This window comes from Astatotilapia calliptera, chromosome 19, assembly GCF_964374335.1.
Source record: "Astatotilapia calliptera chromosome 19, fAstCal68.1, whole genome shotgun sequence".
Classification (NCBI taxonomy): Eukaryota; Metazoa; Chordata; class Actinopteri; order Cichliformes; family Cichlidae; genus Astatotilapia; species Astatotilapia calliptera.
Window position 1 is genome coordinate 4,936,299 of NC_137440.1, and position 24,766 is coordinate 4,961,064.

At 41.1% G+C, this 24,766-nt stretch overlaps 1 protein-coding gene across 4 annotated transcripts in view; it reads right to left on the reverse strand.

The window, feature by feature from the left end:
* The window catches only part of npas3 (neuronal PAS domain protein 3), a 374,776-nt gene that overhangs the window by 309,320 nt on the left and 40,690 nt on the right, over positions 1 to 24,766 (reverse strand). Inside the window, exon 1 of one of the 4 annotated variants that reach the window (XM_026151152.2) lies at positions 15,327 to 15,749. The exons of the other annotated variants lie outside the window; for them this stretch is intronic. Coding sequence (XP_026006937.1) covers positions 15,327 to 15,331 — 5 coding nt within the window. The 5' untranslated portion in view covers positions 15,332 to 15,749. Of the gene's footprint in view, positions 1 to 15,326; positions 15,750 to 24,766 lie in introns of those variants that run through there. 4 annotated transcript variants of the gene reach the window in all.

The window sequence follows — 24,766 nt, forward strand, 5'->3', positions numbered from 1 at the left end:
GAGATGTGAAGAGAATTCTTGACATGAGAAATCAAGAAAAGTAATAAACAGAGCGAGCAGAGGTACAGGAGGAATCAAGGAGAGGGAAAAGAAGCGAGGAAAAAAAATAATACAAGCTTCTGTGCAGCAAAGTAAAACTATAATCATAAAATGAACGATTTAATGAACTTAGAAAAACAAATAAAGGAAGACAATAAATCCAACTCCACATATATTTACTTATTGAAAACAAGAATATGTTTTTTATACTGTATTTCAGAAATGGAGACTGGTACAGAGTACTTTCTTTTTATTTATATCTCCTTCTTCTATTTCTTTGTCTTTTTCGCCTTCTTCCTTTTATTGGTTGCCACAGAGGATAATTTACCTCCATGCCTCCCTGACGTCCTCCTTCACTTCATCTATGAATCTTTTCTGAGGTCTTCCTCTTTTCCTCCTGTCTGGCAGCTCATCATCATCATATCTATCTATCTATCTATCTATCTATCTATCTATCTATCTATCTATCTATCTATCTATCTATCTATCTATCTATCTATCTATCTATCTATCTATCTATCTATCTATATATATATATAAAACTTTGTCACAAAAATACTCATCCTGAGCTGTCCCTCTGATATGCTCATTTCTAATCTTGTCCCTCGTGGTCACTCCCAACAGAAATCTCAGGATCTTCATCTCGGCCTTCTTGTCTTTTTGTCGGTGCCATTGTTGCCAAACCGCAGACCGCAGGTCTCACTGCTGTCTTGTAAACCTTTCCTTTCATTCTTGTTGCTAACCTTCTGTCACAAATTTGAAGTCTTTATTAGATTTTTCAGCTCATATTCACACCTGAGTATTTTTCTGCATAACCTAAAACCATCAGAAGCGAATCATATGCTCACGGCATCTCCCGGCCTCTTTAACCACCATTCTCCTCCTGCACACCCCCACCCCACCCACCCACCCTCCCTCTCTTCGATCAGGCGATTTACAGCGCTCACTTGTTGGGAGACGCCGGCTGTTGTGTGGTGAACAAGTCGCTCCTCTATCAGCGGCCCCCGTTGTCCAGAGCGCTGCGCTGATTTTCATTAGCGATAGCGACTCGCACAAATCAAAAAGTCGAGGCGCTCGGGGTGCCGCGCCACGCTCCTTTAATTTCCTGTTGTTGGGACACTGAAGGATTGTAGGGCAGCTGTGGGAAACAGGAAGCACGATAAAGCCAGCGTGTGGCCGAGGAGAGCATGTGTGGTGTGTGAGCGATTGTGCGCTCAGATGGTTTTGTTGTGTGACTGTTTATGTGTACAATGATGAGGTTGTGTGTGTCTGTGTGTGCGTGCGTGAGAGAGAGAGAGAGACAGTGATCAGGTGACATTAGAGGTCACGCTGAGTCTTCCATTTCCAGAAGCTCTTTCCCCCGTGTGCTTCATAAGAAGCCCATGATGGATCTCTGACCCTCCGCTATATGGTGCCTTTACCTCTGCAGTAACCCGGCCAACCAGGTTTCCAAGCTGCTCACCACAGTATGTTCCCATGGCAACTATGCTACGCCTGACAAGTAGATGGTGGTGGTAGACCGAGGGGAGGAGGTCTGGGAATTATCACCAGACATCTCTGAAACAGCAGATTAATGTATTAATAATGGGAAACTGTATCGATCTCCACAGAGAAAATCTCCTTCTTTTAGCCTCGCAGATTTTAATTAAAAGCCAGCAGAGCATTATTGCGCTTGTGCAATATTTCTTTTTACAGTATAGTTCAAAACCTTTAATTATAGAAACATTTTCAAGACCTGCGTTGAAACTTTGGCCTTTAGTAACACACATGTCATATGCAGACACACGTGTAATTGTCGAACGCATGCAAAGAGACTTTCGCATGAGCACGCGCTCAAACAGGAGTCGGTGAACTCAACTGACATGACATGAGTGTTTTTTACCAGACTTGGCAAGCAGTGTGTGTGTGTGTGTGTGTGTGTGTGTGTGTGTGTGTGTGTGTGTGTGTGTGTGTGTGTGTGTGTGTGTGTGTGTGTGTGTGTGCGCATTTATGCGAGTGCACCACCTCATCATCCCATTATCTAACACACAGCTGCAGTTTTAGACAACATTTCACCCCGTTTCCCTTTCATTCTCTCAGAGCGTCTCCCTCCCTTCTGTTTGCATACTCTCCCTCCCTTCATCTGACTCTCTCCCATTCTCTGTCTCCACCTTCTCTTGGTGTACCTTTCACAACTGGCACAAACACAGTAGTAAATAAAAGAAAGATAAAAAAAAAACCACACTTGTCTTTCTGTAATGCTTTTAAATTTAACAGGCAATTTGAGGGGCAGAGCTGCTGACCAAAAGACTGCAGAGACAGGATGTGAGTGGATCTGACTTGTCATTAAGACTAACCCTGAAAAGGCTCAACTGCAGACAGACAGAAGTTCTGTCGTGTATTTATTACATACTTGTGCCATTGTACAAGTATGTAATAAATACACTGGGTGTTTTTATAACCGGTTTATATTTCTCTATTTTTAAAGTTATTCATTTATTCTTAAATCATTTTCCTTATTTCAGACCCTGCACTCTGCCAAACCTCAGCCATGTGTAAACCACAGACCAACTTCCAGAGCTGAAAAATGAAGGCAGAGGTTGTAGTTGCTGTTCCTCTAGGTGACACCAAAAAACAATGACCCACACACCTATCATGTCCAAATGTCCACCTTTAGAGCTTAAAAAAGGATAATTAAAACCTGGTACAAAACTGGTTTTAGCCACTATAGATAGTTTTCCCCTGTTTTAACAATGCTGAATGACATTTTTAAATATTCAAACAATTTCAGTTTGATGCTTTATGTTGGGAAGCAAAGACCCTACAAAAATACAGGGAAAACCCCAGGAATCAGATGATCCCTATGGGCAAGCACCCGGTGACAGTGGGGAGGAAAAACTTCCCTTTAACAGGAAGAAACCTCTGGCAGAACCAGGCTCAGTGAGGGGCAGAGCAATTAATTATAGACTATCTCAGCAGTGCCTCCCAACAAAGTCCATAAGGTCCATATAATGAGGGTTCTGGTGAAAAACCCATTCTTCATATACAGTTTACACTCAGCTTTGCCCCCCAGGAAAAAAAAAAAAGAGAACTGGTACCTCCGTATTTGGTACCGCACTTGACAAATTTGTTGATATCATTATCCAGATTACAACCACATGCCAGTAGCAGTTGTAAATAAGGCCAGATGTTAGGACTCTCAACTGAAATGTTTTGCTGGGGAACTTCGTCTCATTCTTGCAGGCCTTACTGACAAGTTAACATTATTAACTTGTGGAATTGGTGTACACAGTGTTCATAAACCATACATCTACACAAACACAAAGAAAACAATGGCTCCATCAAGAGCAACAAATTTAAAATCATTTATAATTTTAGTCTGAACTTATGGGTGAAAAAGCTGAACCATGACAGGAATGTGCATACACTTGATGCAGAAAAGGCAGATGCAGCCGTGCAGGAGGCACTTGTATCAGCATTTTAAATGCATTATACACACATGAACAGTGAAAGGTACACTTGTACAGAAAATATACATGAAAACATATTGGAAGCTGTGCAAATACTTACACAGAACAAGGCCAGATGTGGTGAAGTGTGAGTGTGAGTGTGCCGGGCAAAATTCAAGCTGTAATGGGCCATGCTAATGAAGCTAGCATCAGGACTAGCATGCCAAATCTGCTACCAGACAGCGCCATTTGACTCCTCTAACTGGATTATGTAAATCTGATGCTCATCACAGCTCAGGGAGGCGGGTAACACATAATTTATACCAGAGAAGAAGAAAAAGAAGAAGGAGCACAAGTGGGGAGTGAATACAAGCAAGCACTCAGAAAAAAGGTATGGTGACAGAGGAACACACAGCTTCACATTCAGCTGTACACTTGTGTGATCTGAACATAGTTAGCACCAAAACTCTGTACTTCCTGACAAATATCCCAATGCAGAACCTAAACTGGAAAGTAGAAAACAGAAAAAGTAAGGAGAGAAGGTGTACAACAAATTTAGACAGGAAGCTGGAGAAACAGAAAAATAATAAGTGCTTGATGAAGAAAACAGAGGAGGGATAGAGGGAAAAATTCAGGAAAGTGTGAGATTCCCACTATCCTTTATATTCTTTTTCTTCCCCAGATTAGTTTTCTTGTCTCTATTCTTCTCTTTTATCTACCTTAACCCATCTTACCTGTGTTTCATCTCATTATTCTCTCACCCAGCCTTTTTCCCTTCTTCTTTTGAAATCCTTCTTCTTACTTTCTGTCTTCTTTCTATCATCCTGCCATCCCTTCCTTTTTCTATATCATTCTGTCCTTCCTTTCCAGTCCTGTTTGCTGGCTTTTACTTGTTTTACATAAGATACAATGAATTAGTGACACCTACTCAAGAGTGTCTCTTTTCTCATTTTCTACTTTTTACTTGCTAAGATATCCATTCTGTTCCCAGATCTTAGGAAGAAAGTTTCTGCTTGCCATTTCATGAATCTTCTGCCATCTTTTGATTTTTTTTCTTTGCGCCGCTGTCCACGTTTCAGTCCCTTCTGTTTTTCCTCTTATTTCCTTGTTTGCTCAGTGCTTTCCCTTCCTCTTCCCTTGCAATCTTATCCTCTTTCCTTGTTCACTTTTCTCTTTTTGGACACTTTTATGTCCTTTCTGTGTATTTTCCCTTCACTGTCCCCATTGCGCTTCTCTCCTCCCCAAGTCCCTCTGTTTTTGTTCTCCCGCCTCTCTCCGTCGTGTAACTCTAACACACTCGTCAAAGTTTGCTGTAATTTATAACAAAACACTTCAAAGTGAGTACAAAAGATGACAGGGAGCTGAATGGGGGGGCCGGGGATGGGGGGGGGCAAAGGTTTATGTTTGTGTGTGGCACTGGTGAAGGAAACGAGGGGAGGTAAAGGAGGAGGAGGAGGCGAGGAGGAGGAAGTTATGCTGGGAGGCAGAGTAGTAAATTGTTCCATTTTTGCAGGTAATCTAAATGCTAACTAGAGGCAACTTATCACCAGAATGGATTTCCGACCATCTGTTCAAATAACAGGGGATTTGTCCGATGGCAAGCACAAGAATGGGATGATGGCGGGAAGATTAGGCGATGGTGACGGCAACGCCATGTGCCTCGTCTCTACAGTCGCGGCTTCAGAGAAAAAAAACTGAAAGAAGAAAAGAGAGAGGGGGGAAAAAATGTATTTTGTGCAAACAAGAACAGATGACGCCCTTACAATTACACCTGTCAGGAGCTCTGCAAAGCAATCGATCTCTGAGGCAGCCGAGCGATGCTCTCTCTCTCTCTCTTTCTACTTCATAGCGAAATGATTTTCTCTCTTTTTTTCCTCCTTCACCCTCCCTCTATTTCTAACGCTCTTTCTCTATTTTTCCTTTCATTCTTATGCTCTCTCCATCGTGAGCTCTTCTTAAACAATTTGCAGGGAAAAATGCTTTTTTGATAGATGACAAGACGACATTTGACTTTTCACTCACTGTTGCGAGGGAAGGAAACAAGGGAAGAGGAGAGTGAGGAAAGGAGGAAAGGAGACGCATAAAGGCCAGAGGAACGAAGGAGCTAGGAGGGACTGAGTAGAGAAAACAGTAGAGTGGTAGGAAGTAAGGACACGGGGATAAAAGAAAAAGTGACACAAGATGGAGCAGCGTGGAGCAGTTAAGGAAGGAGAAGAGAAAGAAGGAGGAACAAACTGGAATAAACAGAAGACAGATGGGGAGAATGCAAATAAAGATATAATAGGTACCAAAAAGACCAAAACATTAAGACATGAGGAAGAAATAAAGGAAAAAGAAGGAAAATAAATACATAGAAGATAACTTGATAACTTGGGGAGTGAGAAGAGGAAATTGGAAAAGAGAAGAAAGGGGATGGAGTGAAGGTTGATAAAAAAAAAACTGAGATGAGGAGAGAGGAAAGGAAGGACAGAATAAAGAGATAAAAAATTAGTGAAAGGGACTGGCATCAAACAGTAAAAGGAGGATAAAGTGAAAGAAGGTAGAGGATTCTAGAAAAGAGGATTAAGGTGAGAAAGACAAGGGAGTGAGGGATGAGGTGAGACGGAGAGAGAGTTGACAATAAATGACACAGAGCAGGAGCAAAAGAGGGTGAGAGAGGTCTCCAACAGCAAAAGGAAAGAGAGGAGAAGGGACAAAGATGTTGAGGAAAAGTGAGAGGGAGGAAGAGTAATTAATGGAGAGAGACAATTAATGAAAGGGAGAGAGGGAGAGAGGGATGCAGGGGAAGAATAGCGGGGTGACAGAGCGTGCAGTTTACTGGCCCAGGAAGTGTTCTCAGGCTGCAGGCCAATCGGCTTGGCTCAATCCCCCGTGTCACTAACAGCCCATTGGCCGATGAAAGCCGTCCTTTATTCGCTATTTCAATCGACGCCTCACACCATCAAAGAAGAGCCGTTTATCTTTCCCTTCCATCGCCCACACACACAACTTCCCCCTCTTTCTCTCTCTCAGACCCTTGATCCGTCTCTCCTCCTCTCTTTTTCTGCAGCTACATTCACAATTTGTCTCTCCGTCTCCAAAAATGCCTTTGGACGATAAAAGAGAACAAATAAAAACCTCCAGGTTCAGCAAATGTGGAGACAAACCAAATCTAATTCTGCTTTTTTCCTCCCTACACACAAAACTGCAGCTGCAGACGAGTATTTCCGTCCTCGATCGGTGCTCCGTTCCCAAAGGCCCAGAGAGTTGCAGAGCTTTAACTCTGTTATTCCTCTTAAACACAAAGGTAAATGCAACCTTAACAGGAGGTTAGTAATGAAATCCTTTTCTTGACATTAAGAGTGGACCGGAAACCCACATTCCACCTTAACTGGAGCTTTGCTGCACCTCAAACACTTATCTCCATGTTACCAAAATACTGCAAGGTCCTACTGCTGCCCAGGTCTGAAATCCATCTTCTAAGAAGAATTTACTTCCCTTTATTTTTTACTCTACCTGAAAGTAAGTAAGTGAAAGCCTGGAAGTCTGCATTTACTTTACCAAAAGACTCAAACACACCTTGGAAAACAGCAGCATTACCTTTGTTACCAGAAGGTCAAATACCACCACCATGACATTTAGCAGGTCGGTAACAGAAACTTTTCTTGAATATTTATGAACAATTTTAACGTCATTCCACTTTAATAAGAAGTTAACAGCAAATGTCTTGGTGGAGGTTTCAAACCAAAGAGAGAAAGCCACGATAGAGCAGCCCATGCCAGATTCCTACAGCTACTTGATGCTGTTAGCTGAAATTTAAAATCTAAAAAAGCTTGACTCCTGTCTCCCAGTATTAGTAAAGGATTTGGTTAGAAACCAACATTTCATTTTGGCATATAAACTTCTTCAGGACAGATTTATTGACATAAAACTGGGTTTTGGCTTAAAAAAAGTGCTGTCAGTATTCACAAAGAGAGCATAGTGACAGGATTGTGTATAAGATGTGGGAACTCAGAGATCTTTTTGTGACTAACCCTGCTACATGTGTATTTCTGTTAGTTCCTTTATGAACGTGCAAAACAGAGTGTTTTAATCAAGCACAGCAACTGATATAACAAACATTTACGACAGGCAGTGTACCCCTAACTGAGCCGATATTTAACGCCAAAAAAGCAAGTCATATTTTTTTTTTACTTGAAATTAACTGACTGTGTTTACAACAGGACAACTTTTGTAAATGACCCGTAAAACTAACCAGACCTATGAGTGCTATTTGGGGATTGCGCTCACATGCTATTTTGCGCCGTTCAGTAAATCTGGCCTTCTGCCTCTTCTTTGTCTAACTGTCTTTACAGCATGTTAACCAAAAGGCTGATATCCTGATGATCTTTTTTCCAAATCCACATCAAATTCACACAGGCAAACTGGGAATACACTTATTAAAATGTGAATTAAACCAGTAGCAGAAAAAGTTCCCAGTTAAACTATATTAGAAGTAATATCCATCCATCCATCTTCTTCCGCTAATCCGGGGCTGGGTTGCAGGGGCAGCAGCCTAAGCAGAGGAGCCCAGATCTCCCTCTCCCCAGCCACCTCCTCCAGATTGTCCGGGGGAACACCAAGGAGTTCCCAGACCAGCCGAAAGATATAATCTCTCCAGCGTGTCCTGGGTCTGCCCCGGAACACCTCACCCAGGAGGCGCCCAGGAAGCATCCTTGCCAGATGCCCAAGCCACCTCAACTGGCTCCTTTCGACATGGAGGAGCAAAGGCTCCACTCTGAGCCCCGCCTGGATGGAACAACATGAATAACAAATTTTCAGCAAATTCTTCTTTAAAAATTTAAAACTAACTAAAGAGATGTTTCATTACACAACCACTGTACCATATGGACCATATGTACCATTCCTCATTCAATTCACCCAAGTTAGAAAGTACTTTTCTAAATAACTACCCTGTCTCGTCCTACCTGCCAACATCACAGTGGCAATTTGTTAGCAAAATCTTTTTTTCAAGCTAAATACAAAGAAACTTGACGATCCTTAAGTACTTTATAATATTTCAACTAATTTAGCCTATTATTAGTACTGCATTTCCTTAAAGTGGCCTGGAGTGGTGCAGTGAACTATTTTTTGTGTATTTTGTGTTATTTTTTCCCCTCTCATTCTTCTTTCTAATGCATGTCATTACTCACTGCAGACGGGAAGACATACGGTCTCCATATTCACCTGTTTACCCACAACACTGAGCCGTTTTACGACTTCCAGCTTAAACCCATGAATCATCAAACTCCGAGCTCAACTCCCATTCTTCCTGTCATTTACCGTCCCAGAATTTTTCTGAAGGTTTAAATCGCAGTGAAGGCCATGAGACTCAAAACTTTAAAATATATAGAAAAATCAACAAGCACTCAAACTAAAGTTGGATTAGTTTTGATCTGTAGATGACCTCTCACCTCTCCCATTTTGCTTCAGTTTTATATGCTCATAAAACATTAATTCCACACTGAATTCGGGCATTATGGATGGCAATGTACTAAGGATGTGGAAGGAAAGCGAACAAGAAAACCAGAAGTGAAGCAGCTTTGTGTGTGTGTGTGTGTGTGTGTGTGTGTGTGTGTGTGTGTGTGTGTGTGTGTGTGTGTGTGTGTGTGTGTGTGTGTGTGTGTGTGGCAGTTTCTTAATCTAATGCCATGCAGAGGAAATAGAGCAGAGCTGGACATCCTTGACACACACTGACTCAATACCAAGACCTAACACTTTATCATCTGCAGTACCTGGACATGCCGTCTGTGACTCTGAGAGGATGTGTGCGCATATATGTGTGTGTGGCCCTGGGCGCTGTGAGGATGGGCAGTAGTTATTAACCTGCTGCCCAATTTCTGTCACGGCTGCTTTGTGGCTGCAAGCAGAGATGTTGAGTGTGTGTGTCTGTGTGTGTGTGTCTACTATGGAGGGACTCTTCCTTAGTGAAGTTATTACCAGAGTCCGACTCTTAGAAATGACTGAATGAATGTCACTAAAGGGAATGATTGAGTTAGTGTGATTGAGCTTTGGTGCAAACTGATGTGGTAACACTGTGTGACTTAACAAGGTATACGGCCAAATATATCAACAGAGCAATGAGTGTTTTTATTTATATGAAAGGGATAAAGGAAAGTTATAAAAAATGATTGCTAGTCAGGGACCTGGTCAGTTAATTATACATATACACACACTTAGTCTGTTTGCATTGTGGCTGCTTATGTTCAACTTCAGGAAATGTTTGCTTATGTTTGGTTTTGCTTGATGTCTGAATATGAACCTCAGGCATCTCTCTGCATGTAGTTCCCTGTTTAACCTTTCTCTGTTTGCTTTGTATGCCCGTGTTTGGCTTTGTGCAGTTCTATGAGCTTTGAGTGGTTTTTGAGTGTTGCACCTATGACCAAACTTAGGTTGAGACAGTCTTGTCTCAGTAATCCCATACAAACATACTCAGCAGTTGTTACACATCTACTAGTACTGAAGAAAAACTATCATCTTAACACATTAGCTTTACAGCCTCTGTGCTTAAGTAACAGACTGTCACTCGTTTTTCCTGATAGATCTTTCAAATTTTCTTCAACCCCAGTTCCAAAAAACTTGCAATGCTCTTTAAAATAAAAGATAAACAGAACTAAAAATAGGTCTGTGAAGGTTCTCAGTCATCCAGGTCAGCGTAGTCAAAGGAGCTTGCAAAGAAAAGCGTCTGGACTTCTTTAAGTTGCTTGAAGACGTTTCACCTCTCATCCGAGAAGCTTCTTCAGTTCTAAGGTCAAATGGCGGGGAGTCCCAGATATAAACCTAGTGGGAGTATCCCCCCACAGAGGGACAAAAGGACCCCCTGATGATCCTCTAATCGCCTGAGCCAAGGTGTGAAACTGGGTGTGGGTCCCAATCAACTTTCGGGTGAGTTCATTGTGAAACCTGGCCACACCTTATCATGCGAATTCCTGAGGTCAGATGGCCCAGGATGTGAGTGGGCGTTAAGGCGTCTGGGGAGGGAACTCCTCCCCTGACCTTTGTCCTTAAGATGCAGATGGACTGCTGAGTCTTGTCCTGTGGAGGTGGCTCTTCTGTGTTGTGCCATGCGCTTGTGAAGTGGACTTAACACAGACTTAACAATGTGGTGTATGCTGTACAGTGCAGCGAGGAATGCTCAGACCTCTACATTGGAGAGACCAAACAGCCACTTCACAAGTGCATGGCCCAACATAGAAGAGCCACCTCCACAGGACAAGACTCAGCTGTCCATCTGCATCTTAAGGATAAAGGACACTCTTTGAGGATGCCAATGTTCACATTTTGGACAGAGAGGACAGATGGTTTGAAAGAGGAGTGAAAGAAGCCATCTATGTCCACTGTGAGCGACCATCTTTGAACAGAGGCGGGGGTTTACGACACCAACTGTCTGCCATCTATAATCCAGTTTTGAGATCCCTCCCCAGACGCCTTAACGCCCACTCACATCCTGGGCCATCTGACCTCAGGAATTCGCATGATAAGGTGTGGCCAGGTTTCACAATGAACTCACCCGAAACTCGGGCTGATTGGGACCCACACCCAGTTTCACACCTTGGCTCAGGCGATTAGAGGATCATCAGGGGGTCCTTTTGTCCCTCTGTGGGGGGATACTCCCACTAGGTTTATATCTGGGACTCCCCACCATTTGACCTTAGAACTGAAGAAGCTTCTTGGATGAGAGGTGAAACGTCTTCAAGCAACTTAAAGAAGTCCATACGTTTTTCTTTCCAAGCTCCTTTGAAAGTAAAAATATATAAAGTAAAAGAAAAAACTGGATGAATATCTTGCAACCAATTAGATTAACTGACAACAGGTCAGTAACATGACTGGGCAGAGGTTCATCTAATCTGGAGAAATCTCTGTGCGCAGGAGGGCAAATGTGGGCAAATGTGAGCAAGATGTGGGTCAAAGCTCCTTCAAAATGGACTGAGGTGAAGTGTAAAGACAAATCCAATTTTGAAATTACTTTTGGAAAACATAGAGATGGAACAGAAGAGGACCTGTTATCAGCACTCAGTTGAATAGCCTATATTTCTCATGGTTTGGAGGCGCACCTATGGAAATGGCAGATTGCACACCACATGCACCGTTGACGTGAAAGGTACATACTGGTTTTAGAGCTCATGTGCTCTCATCAAGACATCTTTTGAGGGAAAGCATTGCATATTTCTGTTAGGAAACATTAAACAGCATACGCCATCTATTACAAAAGCATTGCTTTCTTAAAGTCCCGCTGCCGAATCAGCCTGCCTTCAGTCTGGATGTTTTATCAACTGAAATCATCGGGCACGTCATGAAAAGAAAAATATGACACAAAAGGTAAACATGTACTGTCCCATACGCTTGTTTTTTTTTAAAAAAAATATATTTATCACAGCAACTTTTTTAGGAATTGAGGTATATATATCAGATATCCAATAAATTTATTAGAAGCCCTGAATCACAAATTGGCTTAACCTGCAAAGTTAGAGATCTGTTGGTTTAGAGTCACATTCGTGAGATGATCTAATGTTACAACCCATCCCTGGTTGTCAGTATATGACTGTGTGAAAATGAAAGAAAGTAATAGTGTATATTTCATTGAGTGACAGAATAGCTTGTCACCCATTGCCCACTAACTAGTGGGGAGTACAGAGGGTCAGCTCAGTGGCTTTTATAATGGACTGACCATAAATCATACTTTTTGAACTCATTTAGGTTCTGCAAAGTACTTTAAAACCTTTATCTCATTCACACACTCTAACAAACACATACATACACAAGTGCTGGCCTGCAATTAGGAAAACTGTATGATGATGACAAATTAGGAACTTGTATGATGTCTTGCTTATTCTAAGTGATTCTGACCAATCAAAAGCTAATAAAATTTTTGTATAACTAGTAAAAACCAACACAGCAATATGGGACTGTATTTAACCTGACAGAATAATAGTGCAATATATATGTCCCCTGCCAAACACCTGAGATAAATAAAAATAATAAAAACAAATTAATTAAATGAATATCTGTCTGTGGGGGCAAAACAACACAAGAGGCATCTACAATATGAGAGTACACATATCAGTATCCATGAATGACTTCAAGCTTCCCCCGTCCTTGAAAAAGTACCATTATTAGTTGTGATTTGCTACTATCAATCATTCTGAAAGAAAGACTGTCAGAGACTGCCACCTTTTTTCACATGGACAGAGATGAAACTCATTGATTCAAATGCAGATCTCAGACAGAGCAAAAAAACGTCAAGTCACAATCATAAAGATTTAATCCCCGGTGCTTTCGCAAATGTAGTCTCACAAACAGAGCTGTTGTATCGGTGTGGTTTTCGGCAAAATGTGTGTGCGTCAGTGTCTGTGCGTCGTGAATTCTCCCATAACCATTACATGCCACAATGGAGCAGAAAGGCTGCTGGTTTATCTTCTGATCAATGCTGCGAGCTGTCAAGCCACAAACACACACCCTCGTGTACTTACACCCCCTCTAGTTCACCCCGTGCTCACTCACTAATGCTCTCTCTTAAACATACACACACGCACACATTTACTCAGACCCCTGCAGTGAAAATGTAGTTATGCTGATTGCATTTGTGTGCGTTTTTTCCCCCTCAACAGACTGTCAGCCTGTCAGGCTGAAATGCTCTGACAGGCTCGGCTGGAGGAAACTCTGCGGCATCATGGAGACCAGCGAGAGATTAAACTGCATAACAAATGTCCATTTACACTCCAAAGCCTCCAGTTAACATACACTTCATCTCAACTCATGTTCAATGCCCAAGACCTCGAAGGTTTCAGCGCTCATTAAAATCTGAATTATGATGGCTTTGCATTTTTGTGTTTGTATTGTCAGGAATCTCTTGACCTTTGGACTCTTTCTACTGCGATAGTAGTGATGGAGCTGTAGTAAAAGCTAGATTGCTAATATTAGAGGTGCTGTGAGGGAAAAAACCAAGCAAACCCTAAAATTATCCAGTCTCTGATTGTTTCAAATAATCTCAGAAAAGTCACTGTTAAGTATTTCAAGTATGTCAAGTTTTGCCAAAGGATGTCTCTTGTCAAGTGTTACTACTCTGAGGGAAATTCAAGCATAAAGTCAAATCAGAAAAATCACGTTTTAAAAGTATTGTCAGAGTGTCAACTTTTTGAGAGCGTGTCAGTTGTCAAGGTTTGTCAAAGCAACTCATCAAATGATTTTTGCAGTCTCGAGGGCAATTTGGGTTTGAAAAGCCAGACTTAGTCAAACCAAAGGAAACGTCAGGTAAGCCACATCTGAAGTCACGTCTTTAAAAGAACGTCACGACTAAGTCAGTCAAGAAAACCCTTTTGTCCATTTTCTGAATATGTAAATTAGACTCCAAGTCACCTGTTATGTCAGCTGAGTGTTTCGTACACAAACCTAACCCTTTTTAATTATTCTAATCAGTTTCTTTCAGTCCAATATTTTATCATGTAAAATGCAAAAATCTAGGGATGTTTTTGCCTCAAAGTATTAAATTGGATCAGTTTCTTGGGGAATCAAACTCGCTTCACCAGCACTCAACCCAAAGTACATCTCATAGTCCTTTTTTGAAGAACGAAATATTGATTTTAGTTCTGTATTCTGTTACAGTTTCTACTTAAATAGATGATAATTAGAATACAGTTACTTTGTTGAAATAAATGGATTACAAAGCGGTCTTTTCCTGTTTCATATGTTAGGCTATGAAACTACCCGGAGCCAGCATAACAGAGGCAGCAGTGCACGGGCAGGAATGCATTTCTTACTTGCAAATTCTAACACCACTTCACATTTAAAGAAGACAGGGATAGGTGAAATCTGACCGTGCAATGCAACTTTTGTTTTCCAACAACCAAGCTGCTCTCAGCATCAAAAGACTCCAACCTAAAGAAACATCTTGGTGTAAGTTCTTTATTTGAAAACTAACGTTAGCTTACTGCAACTACCTTGTTTTAGTTGTAGCTACCTGGGTTATGTGCCACTTCAGTATCTTCGATGTACTATTGCTGTGTGATTTATTACTATTGGTGAAGGCTGCATTACAAGCTGCTAGCTGCAAATAATCATGTGCAGTTCTGATAGCAGACAGAAAGAAAACATATTACTGATACAGAAAGTTTTCTATACGAGATCACTGCAAACAGTAAAGCCTTACCTGATGTCCGCCCCACTGTTACTCATTTTATATTAAGATTTAAAAATCTAGTTGGTATTGCTCTCAGAACTGCACAGGATTATTTGCAGCTAACAGGTTGTTAATGCTATCCATCAAGTCTACAGTCTGCAATCTATGAACTAACCCCAGCTAACGCCAGCTAACAATGTTAGCTCGGTGGCAGGTAGCCTTCAGTAATAGTAATAAATCACACAACAATAGTACATTCATGTAGTTGCAAAAAGCATGACAATATATCAAGTAATCCAAAGTATTCAGAATTAAGTTGCTCACATTGACTAACTTAATGAAAGATGTAACTAACTACATTTTGTTTTTCCATAAATGTGCTCACAGAAATCTGACTAAAGATTTCTCAGTTGGATACTGACGTTCAGTAAAATTGCACTGAGCAATGGAACGAGGAAAATGTCAGTCAAGGTAAAAAAAAAGAAAAAATATGTTAACAAATATTTTGCTAATTTGGTGGGAGCACACTCGACATCAGGATGAGAGATGTCATCCTGACATCTGCCACGAGAGACTTCAAACTACACACTTCATTCTCTGACTCTACTTCTTTTTTAAAGTATTTAGTCATGCACAAGTCAGTCCAGAGCGCCTTTTAAGCAGTTAATCTACAGTGCTGTACATACACTTACTAGATATGCAGAGATGGAATCTCACACACTTACGTCATGCTGCTGGTGTCACGGTCCCCGTGTCTCTCTGGCTGGCCAACGCTGGCTACAGGTTTTGTTGTTGTTCGTTTTGGTTTTCTCTGTCTCTCCTCCTCCTCTCTGCCTGGGTGGAGCTCGATACGGGCTCTCGCTCTTGGCCCACGCACCCGTGTGATGGTGTCCACCTGCGGCTGATCTGGCTGATTTCCCCAGCTGCTATTTAAGGCAGTGGCACAGAGCAGCTCACCGCTGGAACGTTGAACCACCTGAGTTCGTGCTCGCGGCTTATTCGAAGAAGTTTTGTCTGTTTTTCCTGTTGTGGAACTAACCGTGAACTTCTTGTCTGTAGATTCTGGACCGAATCACCGGACCTGTCCAAGTGGGGCAGTGTGTGGAGCGTTGGAGCGAGTGCGGCTGAGGAGGAGTGCGTGTGTGCGGAGGAGCGGTGGCGGTGACTGAGTGGAAAAGGAAGCGTGTGTGTGTTTGCACCCCCCCCCCCCCTTCTCTCCTTGGAGCCCTGGACCCCCTCCCAACTCACTGTACATATATTTTGCACTAAGGTGATCCCTATTGTAAATAAATCCCCTTTTTGTTTCCTTGAAAAGAACTGTCTGCGCGTGAGTCCGTTCAGTAGCCATGACAGCTAGTGCTGCTGTACATTCACCAGGTGTGGCTTTGCCTTGCAGCGGTGGGGAATACAGGCAAAACTCAGCATTCCTCTGAGATCTCCTGCCTCGATCTGTCGCTTTTTAAAAATGGAAGGAGAGGGTCAAAATCCCCACAGTATCACACTTTGTTGAACGAGAAAAATAAGATCAGATTTTGTTCAGTTAACCTGGATGTATTTAACTGATCCAACCCCAAACAGTGTCCTTAATATAAAGAACAATATTCCTTCTGCATTTCCAACATGTAAATCAACATTTCACAGTTTATAGGAACAGAAAACCTGCCAGAGCTGTATACATCAGCAGTGTGCTTCAGTATTTGGATGAGTGAGGATGATGATTCTTGGTTTACATGAGATATCTTAGGTTGCAGTGCAATTAGACTCATGACATGTGACTAGTACAAAGGCTCTCCATCAGAAACCCTTTAATGTTAAATCATAATTCTTTGTTTGGGACCAAAAACTTTAGATCTCTTCTGTTTTCTCCTTAACTTATTTTAAGTTTTGATCAGATCTTTCAGTTTATTTAAAATCACTTTTCCACCCTGGAGAAAGGTGGCTTGCCTGCTACAGGTTGTGAATGAACTGTGGAGAGTTCATATATCTCTGTGTCTTCCTCATGAGTGGGGGACAAGTGGAGGAAACAAATTGGTGCAGCATTGGCAGCGACCATTGTGGTGGGAGAGAGCTGAGAATGAAGGTGAAGCCATTGATTTACTGGTCTATCTTCGTTCCTACCCTCAAATTAGCTTCCTCCAAAGGGTGCCTATGCTCACTTTTCGAGATACGGCGAGGAGCTCGGTCATTTGGTTGGGGCTCAGAGTAGAGCTGCTGCTTCAGCTCAAAAGGCCAATTGAGGTTTGGGCATCTGGCTAAAAGGCCTCCTCAACACCTCCTAAGCGTGGTATTTCAGGCATGTCCAGTAAGGTTCCCAAGATACACTACAAAGATTAGGACTTTCAGCTGGTTTGGGTCTGACAGAAAATAAAATGTCAGAATAGCTAGGGTAGGTGGCTGGGGGGGAGGCTTGTTTCTCTCCTATTTAGATTGGTTAAGTGACTAAGAAAATGATGATGATGGAAAGAAAATCAGAAATTTGATATATTGAGACACTTGAGAGTACATTTTATAGGCTTTTCTAATTAACATTTTTTATTTGGGTGTGCCTTATGGTCAAGCAACTCCAATTGCACGATTGAAGTTTTTTTGCTTTAGTAGCAGTGACTCTAGCTGTTGTCAGCGGGCTGGTATCAAGGCTTGTATGGTAATTTTCAAGATGATTCCCAGCCCTGCTCACTGGTGCCGCTGCTGTAACAGCACCGAGGGTCTGAATCTGTTTAATGTCTAAACAAGCAGCAGTCAGCTCGAGGTCAGACAAGTGAGCCGAGGAGACCGAGAGAAGCTGTAAAATGCTGTAAAAATAAATGCTTCAAACCAGACATAAACAAACTGTCAGCTGTAATAAAGAGAAGAGCCGCTCAGCTGCTGGAAGCTGCCGCAGCTCAAACACATACAGATGGAAAGAGAGCGAGGCGTTTTATCTGCTGAGCATGTTGAGATTTAGGACATTTATGTTTAACTTCACAGGTACTTGGAGGGATGTTTTTATTGATAAACCGAGATGAATACCTCAATCCTTGACTTGTGGAGATGTGTTTTTTGAGCCATCATGATATCAGTTAAGAAAAGAAAAGCAGTTTGATTTTGGACATCATGTGTCAAGTTACGCCACAAATGTCAGAAATCAAATTGCTTTTCTTAACTCGGACATAGTAACAAAACATTAGTCAGGCCTGTGCAGCATTTTAGGCAGAACTTTGCAAAACACAAAATAAGAGACAAACACCTACCACCAGCAATCACAAACTCAATTCTATACCAGGTTTCAGTAAAGTTAAAAAGGGCCTGCAGACAAAGAAATAAGTGTGTAATACGAATTCCAATGAAATAAACAAGACAAAGGCCAGACATAAATTGAAGGCAAGGTTATACAAACAGAACTAGAATGAAATAAAAATAATAATAATAATTGAAAAGCGTAAAAACAATTTACTTAAATTTAAAAAAAAAAGTCAAATCATCTTTCCCCGACACAACAAGGTGTCGGTTTAATGAGGCAACACAACACGCATTTAATTGAAGAGGTTTCATTTAATAAGTGCTAGCTGTGGGAAAGTAATATGATGCTTAAACATGCAAAAATGCATATAGAGGAACCACACAAAGCATAAAGATCATGCCTAAACACATTTAATACCGAGTCTGTCTGAATTCAGCTAAACTGTTTTGACAAAATGCTGCTAATAGAACGGAAAGGAGCACCGTCCCTCTTCTTCCTCCCACCAAAAACAAATTAATTTTTTCTCTGCTCACTGATTAAAAATGTACATACCACATGCAGCTCAGAGTCGCGTGCAACAGGAGCCCAATATGCAAATCTCACCCTTTTTAAGACTTATCTACATATCAAATATTCTCCAGGCTTCAACTCTCCAATATTGTACGCTGACCGAAGGCGTGTATGTGTGTGTGTATACATAGCTTCAGATGGAGTGTGTGTGTGTGTTTGTGTGGGTGGGTGTGTTGGTGTGTGATTCTCAGTCAGCTGCAGACAGCAGTGTGTCTGAGCTCTCATGTTTATCAAAGAGAAGCAGTTATATCTAAGAGCCCTGGATGGCCTTGTGCTGCCAAAGCCAATCACAGTTACATGCGATTATTTGTGTGCGTGCGTGCGTGCGTGCGTGTGTGTGTGTGTGTGTGTGTGCATGTGTGTTTGTATGAGGGGAAACAAGCTTATTATTTCACTGAGAGGTGAGGTGGCATAAGTAAAATTAGGGGCAACATGCTCAAAGTGTGTGTATGACTATTTCTGCAAGCATGTCATACAAAATGATGAAGGCACAGTATGATTGCGATAGTGTTCTGTTTCTGTTAAAGAGTTCAATGTTGGATGAATATATTATTAGTAAGTATTTGATTTATGGTGACTTCCAGTAGCAACATGTTGATGTACATATGGGAACAAGTTAATATTCCAGCAAACAATATTAGGGAGCTAGGAGAGGAACAAGTCAGCAACTTGTTATCAAAGTGAGAAAGTCCACCACTGACCACAGTTATATTACTACAACATTTACCTAAGGAGGAGGTTGGGGTGTGTGGATGGCTCAGCAAATCAGTGGCTGAGTACTCTTTGTTTCCTGTTTCAAACCAATGAATTGTTTCAATAAACAATGACTGTGTGTATTTTTGACACCAAACTTTAACTAACCTTAATCAGGGGGGTCATGTTTACCATAGACAGCATAAAAAAAAGGACATAGCATAGTGGATGAGTCAAACTATGGCCACACCCAGGTGTGCAGGTGGTTCAGTTGATTTTAACCATGATCGCTTCCTAAACTGGACTTCCACAGGATCTGTGCCTAAACCTAACCGAACATTTGCCATTGTACTTCTCTGTCATAGAAAAGTTGGTTCAGACGTCTTTTGCTCAGTTGTTACACTTACATAAATTTTGAGGTTGACAGCACAATTCCCTCCTTGTGTGTGTGGGACAGATATTAAACCTCATTTTGCTTCCAATCCTTGAATCTCTGCTGCCATTGCTGTGTGTAAAGAAGTTTGTAGCAGGTTTAAAGGTGCTGTATTAGTGAACCATTTACCATGTGCAGACCATTTGTTTGTTTTTCAGCACTTTATTTGAGATGGATCCGCCTCCATCTGTTACCTCCTAAGGTTCTCATCTATATGGTAATTTAGGGTTTGAGATCTGTCTTTGATCGGAATTTGCAGGAATGTGATTAGCTGGAAACCTGAAACGAGATATTCCTATCTCTACCCCTGAATTCCATGCAACTAATCAACACCTCTCCTGATGTAGTTTTATTGTTTTGAATATATTTACATCAATATTACTGTAAAGCAAAATGTCTAAATGTCTTGAGTATAGCTAATGTGACTCTTAAAACTTGTCAGGCATTGAGTCAAAACCATTAGGGTTCATCCTATGAGGACCACGAACCTCTGTCGAAATTTTAATAACTCAGTCCATAGCTTGTTCATATTTGATATTTTTGATTCTGATCAAAAGAGTTGGACCAACAGAGGTACTGACATTAGAGTCATGCTGCTAATGGAGCTAAACGGTAGGTATCTGCAAAGAATGAAACTGTTTTCCATTGTACGGACACACCTGTTCCTAACCACCCGGCATCAGCCTCCATCTGAGCCAACTTTCCTATTAGGCACTCATCCAAAAGAGAACAAGTGCATAGTTACACCAGATCACGTGTTTTGGTAAATATCCCCTCACATCTCATCATCACTGTGCACTGTTTGCTGAGTAGAAGCCAATTAAACAGATGAGTTGTGAACACAAATGAAATATCTTTACCACATAAAACTATCACAGAGGATGATCAATCATGTCTGAGTCTGCGTGTTTCTTAATTAAAAACGAAGGAACTCAAATGGAGCCTTGTGAGACAATTCCTCAGCTGCCATCATTCACTCATCCAAAAAAACGGCTTTTGAAGCAAACCAGCTTGCTCAAATTCCATTAGTCTGTTTTGTGTTTAAAAAAATTGAGAAAAGAGGGAATCAAACTGTTAAACAATGCTCTCCTTGAGTAGCACAATTTCAATCACCTCCCCTTGCCCCTCATTCAGCTGGGCTAGCGTAGCTGGCTAATTAGTTCTGGTGAAAGGCTTCTAATTAAATTGGCCTAATGTGGAGGCCCAGGCTGTGAGAGAGAGGGGCAGCTGAAAAATATCACTCATAAAAATGTGTGAACACAAAAAGACTAAATGCATTTGAAACTTTGAAACATGCATTTTTAGAAGACAAAGCAAAGAAAGAAACGGGGACTGCATTTTATGGATCAAAGTTTCTTTTTGAACTTATTGGTTTATTTCTCTTTCCTTTTGTATGTATTCCTTTTCAGACAACCTTTTTATTATTCCAAAGGCAATTTAACTGTAACCAACATTTATAATCAAAGCCATACTTACGTTCATAGATACGTGTAGCCAGCATTGCTGTAAGATATTTTTGCATATGTGTTATCAACAAAGTTCTGATAACATATCCATAAAACTCAAGACGGATTCAGATTTAGCCATCTCACATTTAAGAGCATTTTCTCATTCAAATCTCATCTTTTCTCACCGTGGCTTTTGAAATCTATGCATGGATCTATGAAGTCCCATTACGTCTCAGAACTCTTTGATTGCACCTTGTACAATGTTCAAAAAACAACCCAAGACAATGCAACATTTTAAAAACAGCAAGGGGAGGTCACAGACTGGACAAAAAGATAGACGACGCATCTGCACAGTACACTCTACAAAACTGGTAGCAAAGCAACTTGGAAATGGCAACTGCCGTCTTGCATTTATGATGTTTGCAGCTAAATCTAAATTGTGTCAAGGTTTTGATTCCTGCCTAGATGGAACAGAGATAAAATGAGCACATGGAGGAAACAACTAGCAGTGTAATGATGTGAAACTGAGACCAATCCCACAGCACAAATGTCCACAGTCCTATGCTGGGCTTCTATCCTCCCAGTTAACAACCCATTCTGCTCACGTTGATAGGATATGTGACACTCACGACAGAAAATTAAAGAACACGTTAAAACAAATTTCCCACGTGTGGGACTAATAAAGGTTATCTTATCTTATCTTATCTTATCTTAAAACATTATAAATTATTACCGTCAACTGTAATGCAACAAGAAGCTATTTTCCAATCACCATTAGTAGACAAAAATAAAGAACAAACTGCCAACTATTAGGAGTCAGTCAGGTAAGACAGGAGAAATAGCAATTGTGAAAAAATACTCCAATTAGCCATGACTTCATGTTGCTCAAGCTAATGTTTGGCCAGTTACATCCACCAAACCTGACGTCACATCCACAGGTTGCACTCTGGTGTTGTTTTGGCTGGTCAGTTTTTGTTACATACCTTTGTACTAGTGATATTAATAATTACTAGTTTGTCAAACAGCTATTTTATCAACTAATTTTCAACATATATTGGCTGTGCTCCTATATTAGACATGGGACAGTGTCTCAGCACTTTTAAAATAACGTTCATGTTCTGCTTGCATGTAAGGCACTGACGATTTCTCAGATATTTTGGCATCAGTTTTATTATGATTCGCTGGTGTAATAGAAACTTTAATTCTTGTGTATTTGTTTTGTTTTAATTTAATTTTTTTTTTAATTAAAAGCTTATTTGCAGAAATGGCTGGAAAATATATCTCCTTTGGTTTCTGTGTTATCCTTTCTCTATTTTAAAGGGAAAATATTAGACAAATAGCACAATAAGTAAATTGGTAAATGAAACTTGCAGTAGAAACCAAAACACGACGCAACAAAGACAGGCTGTTACAGGCTTTTTCCTGCAGGCTCGCCTGCTACCACTTCAAAGATAGATCAGCTTTTTTCTTGTTGTAATTTTGTAATCACAGCTCTCTGTACAGAAAAAGTGTGACATGGTTAGGTTACTGATTCTGTGGTATCTTACCATAATCTGTGGTAAGGCCACTTTATTTGCCTCTTCCTGTAGTAGGCTTATTGCACTGCAGATTATGTCATACATAGTTTGTCCCACAACATGTGGTACGGATTTAGTAGTGGCCACATTTTCTGCGACAGTGGATCTGAATGAATAACATTTGACCTCTTTTTCAACTGAAAGAAATTAAATATGGTCAAACACTAAACTGTAAGACAGCCGAGGCATAAACTACATTATTATGTAACATAAGCTTCAGAGTGTGCACAACGTGAAATAATAAATACCTTCTTAAAATAACACTACAGTAACACTTTTTACTCAGCTATGATTTTCTTCATTCTCAGTATACGACAACAACACACTCACATATACGCGTATGTAAGGAAATGCTACCAGTTTAGACTTATCGACAACAACCCACAAAGACTTCTAACCTCAGACAACGATAAGTTTTAATCTGATGATGAATAAAGACTGCTGTCCTCACACAATAATGAAAACATGCTCAAACACACACATGCAGAGGAAAACTGAGTCATTACTCAGACTGCCCAAAATATTCACACAAACACGCTTGATGAAATCCTTCCTAAAACCTAAGAACTCTCACACAGAAATGTTTTTATGTTCCTAAATATTAACAAATCACACAGGCGAACAGAGAGCTTGTTTGTCATCCCCACAAGAAAATGGCAAAAACAACAACACTCTTTCTTCACCGTTCCTACAACACAGCCAACATCCTACCCTGCTCGCTCATGCACACACACATACATACACATTTACATGATGTACCCATAATGCTGCTCTTCCTTTTTAAATGCTTTAAGTGTCTCTCTCCCTGTCTTCTATCTGCTAATAGGAACCAATTAGTCTCCATTGTCCACTCTCCCAATAAAAGAGCATTATGGGAATTCCCCCTACTTAACACCTTTCCTTTCTAAACAGGCACCCAATTAGATGCCTAAAGGACAAAGCTACAGAGGACAAGTGGGGGCCTTAGGAGGCGGGGACAAAGGGACAGTGGGGTGAGATGTGTCTGTGTGCGTGCGGTGATGCTGAATGACTCTCTCAGTTCAGTCCACATTTTTGAAGCTGTCAAAGAAAAGCTGAATAAAACACTGTTGAATGCACAATTTAAAAGGGTAACGCTGATGTTATTTTAAGGCTTTATTTTGGCAAACAAGTTGCCTAAAGACACCAAAACCAGCTAATAAGTGATATATCTTCACTGATATGGGTTATGATGCTTACTGGAGTATATTCTGACTCAGTCCAGTGAGTCGGCTGAGCTCTGTATGGTGGAGGCCAGGCTAAAATAAGTTGGCACTGCTTTGGTTTCATGTTAATCAAACATGTTGTGTGTAAAGTGTGAAGGAAGGCGGGAATAACATGACATTGCAGCCTGGCAGGTGTCACCAATGTGTCTCTCGGTTTTCATAATTTAAGAAAAAGCTTGCGTTTTGCACTGGGTGGTACAGTCACCTGCTGTAAACACGCCGTGGGCCATTTGCCAGAAAGATCTAAGGAAAGAAGCCATGACAGGCAGATCATGATGATGAGGGATCGTGTTTAAAACATGTGGGAGAAACTTGCTTTCCCCACATTTACATTTATTGGACAACACAAGCCATGAAAAGAAGAGCTAGGAATGATGGGGGAAATAGCCAAAATAAAACAGCCAAATGAATCTCTCTACAGAGAGGAAAACGTGCTCCTGTGTGCAGCATTCTCTGCAGCACCTTTTCTACTCAAAACAATAATGAAAAGACTGTTAAGAGAGATTACTGCAGGACGCACATGTTTCTCACCAAGCTACAAGTATACACACACACACAGAACAGCCTGGTGACGTTTTTTCCCATGACAGCATGGGAATTCCTCTGCTCAGGAGTCACTGCTCAGTGTGAGATGCAGAGAGAGAAAGTGTGTGTATGTGTAAAACCAGTCAGGGGGGCTGGCCCTGAAGTGGCCTGCTCTCTGGAGAGACGCTGTCTGCTTTGTTCCTTTAAACTACACAGAGAGACAGAGAGAGGTTAGCTTGGGTGAATGTGCTCGTACTGTCTCTTTTCACTCTCTGCACTAACAGACCTACTGTATTCATTTGCTCTCTGCTGAGCTACTATGTTATAGCAGTGGGAAGCGATTATTCATCCATTTATGCTTCTGGCAGTAATGTCAGTCACTTTCTCACAGAAGACGTTCAATCGGGGTCACGGCTTAATGCCCAGATAAGCATGAAACTCATCTTGTTGGATCA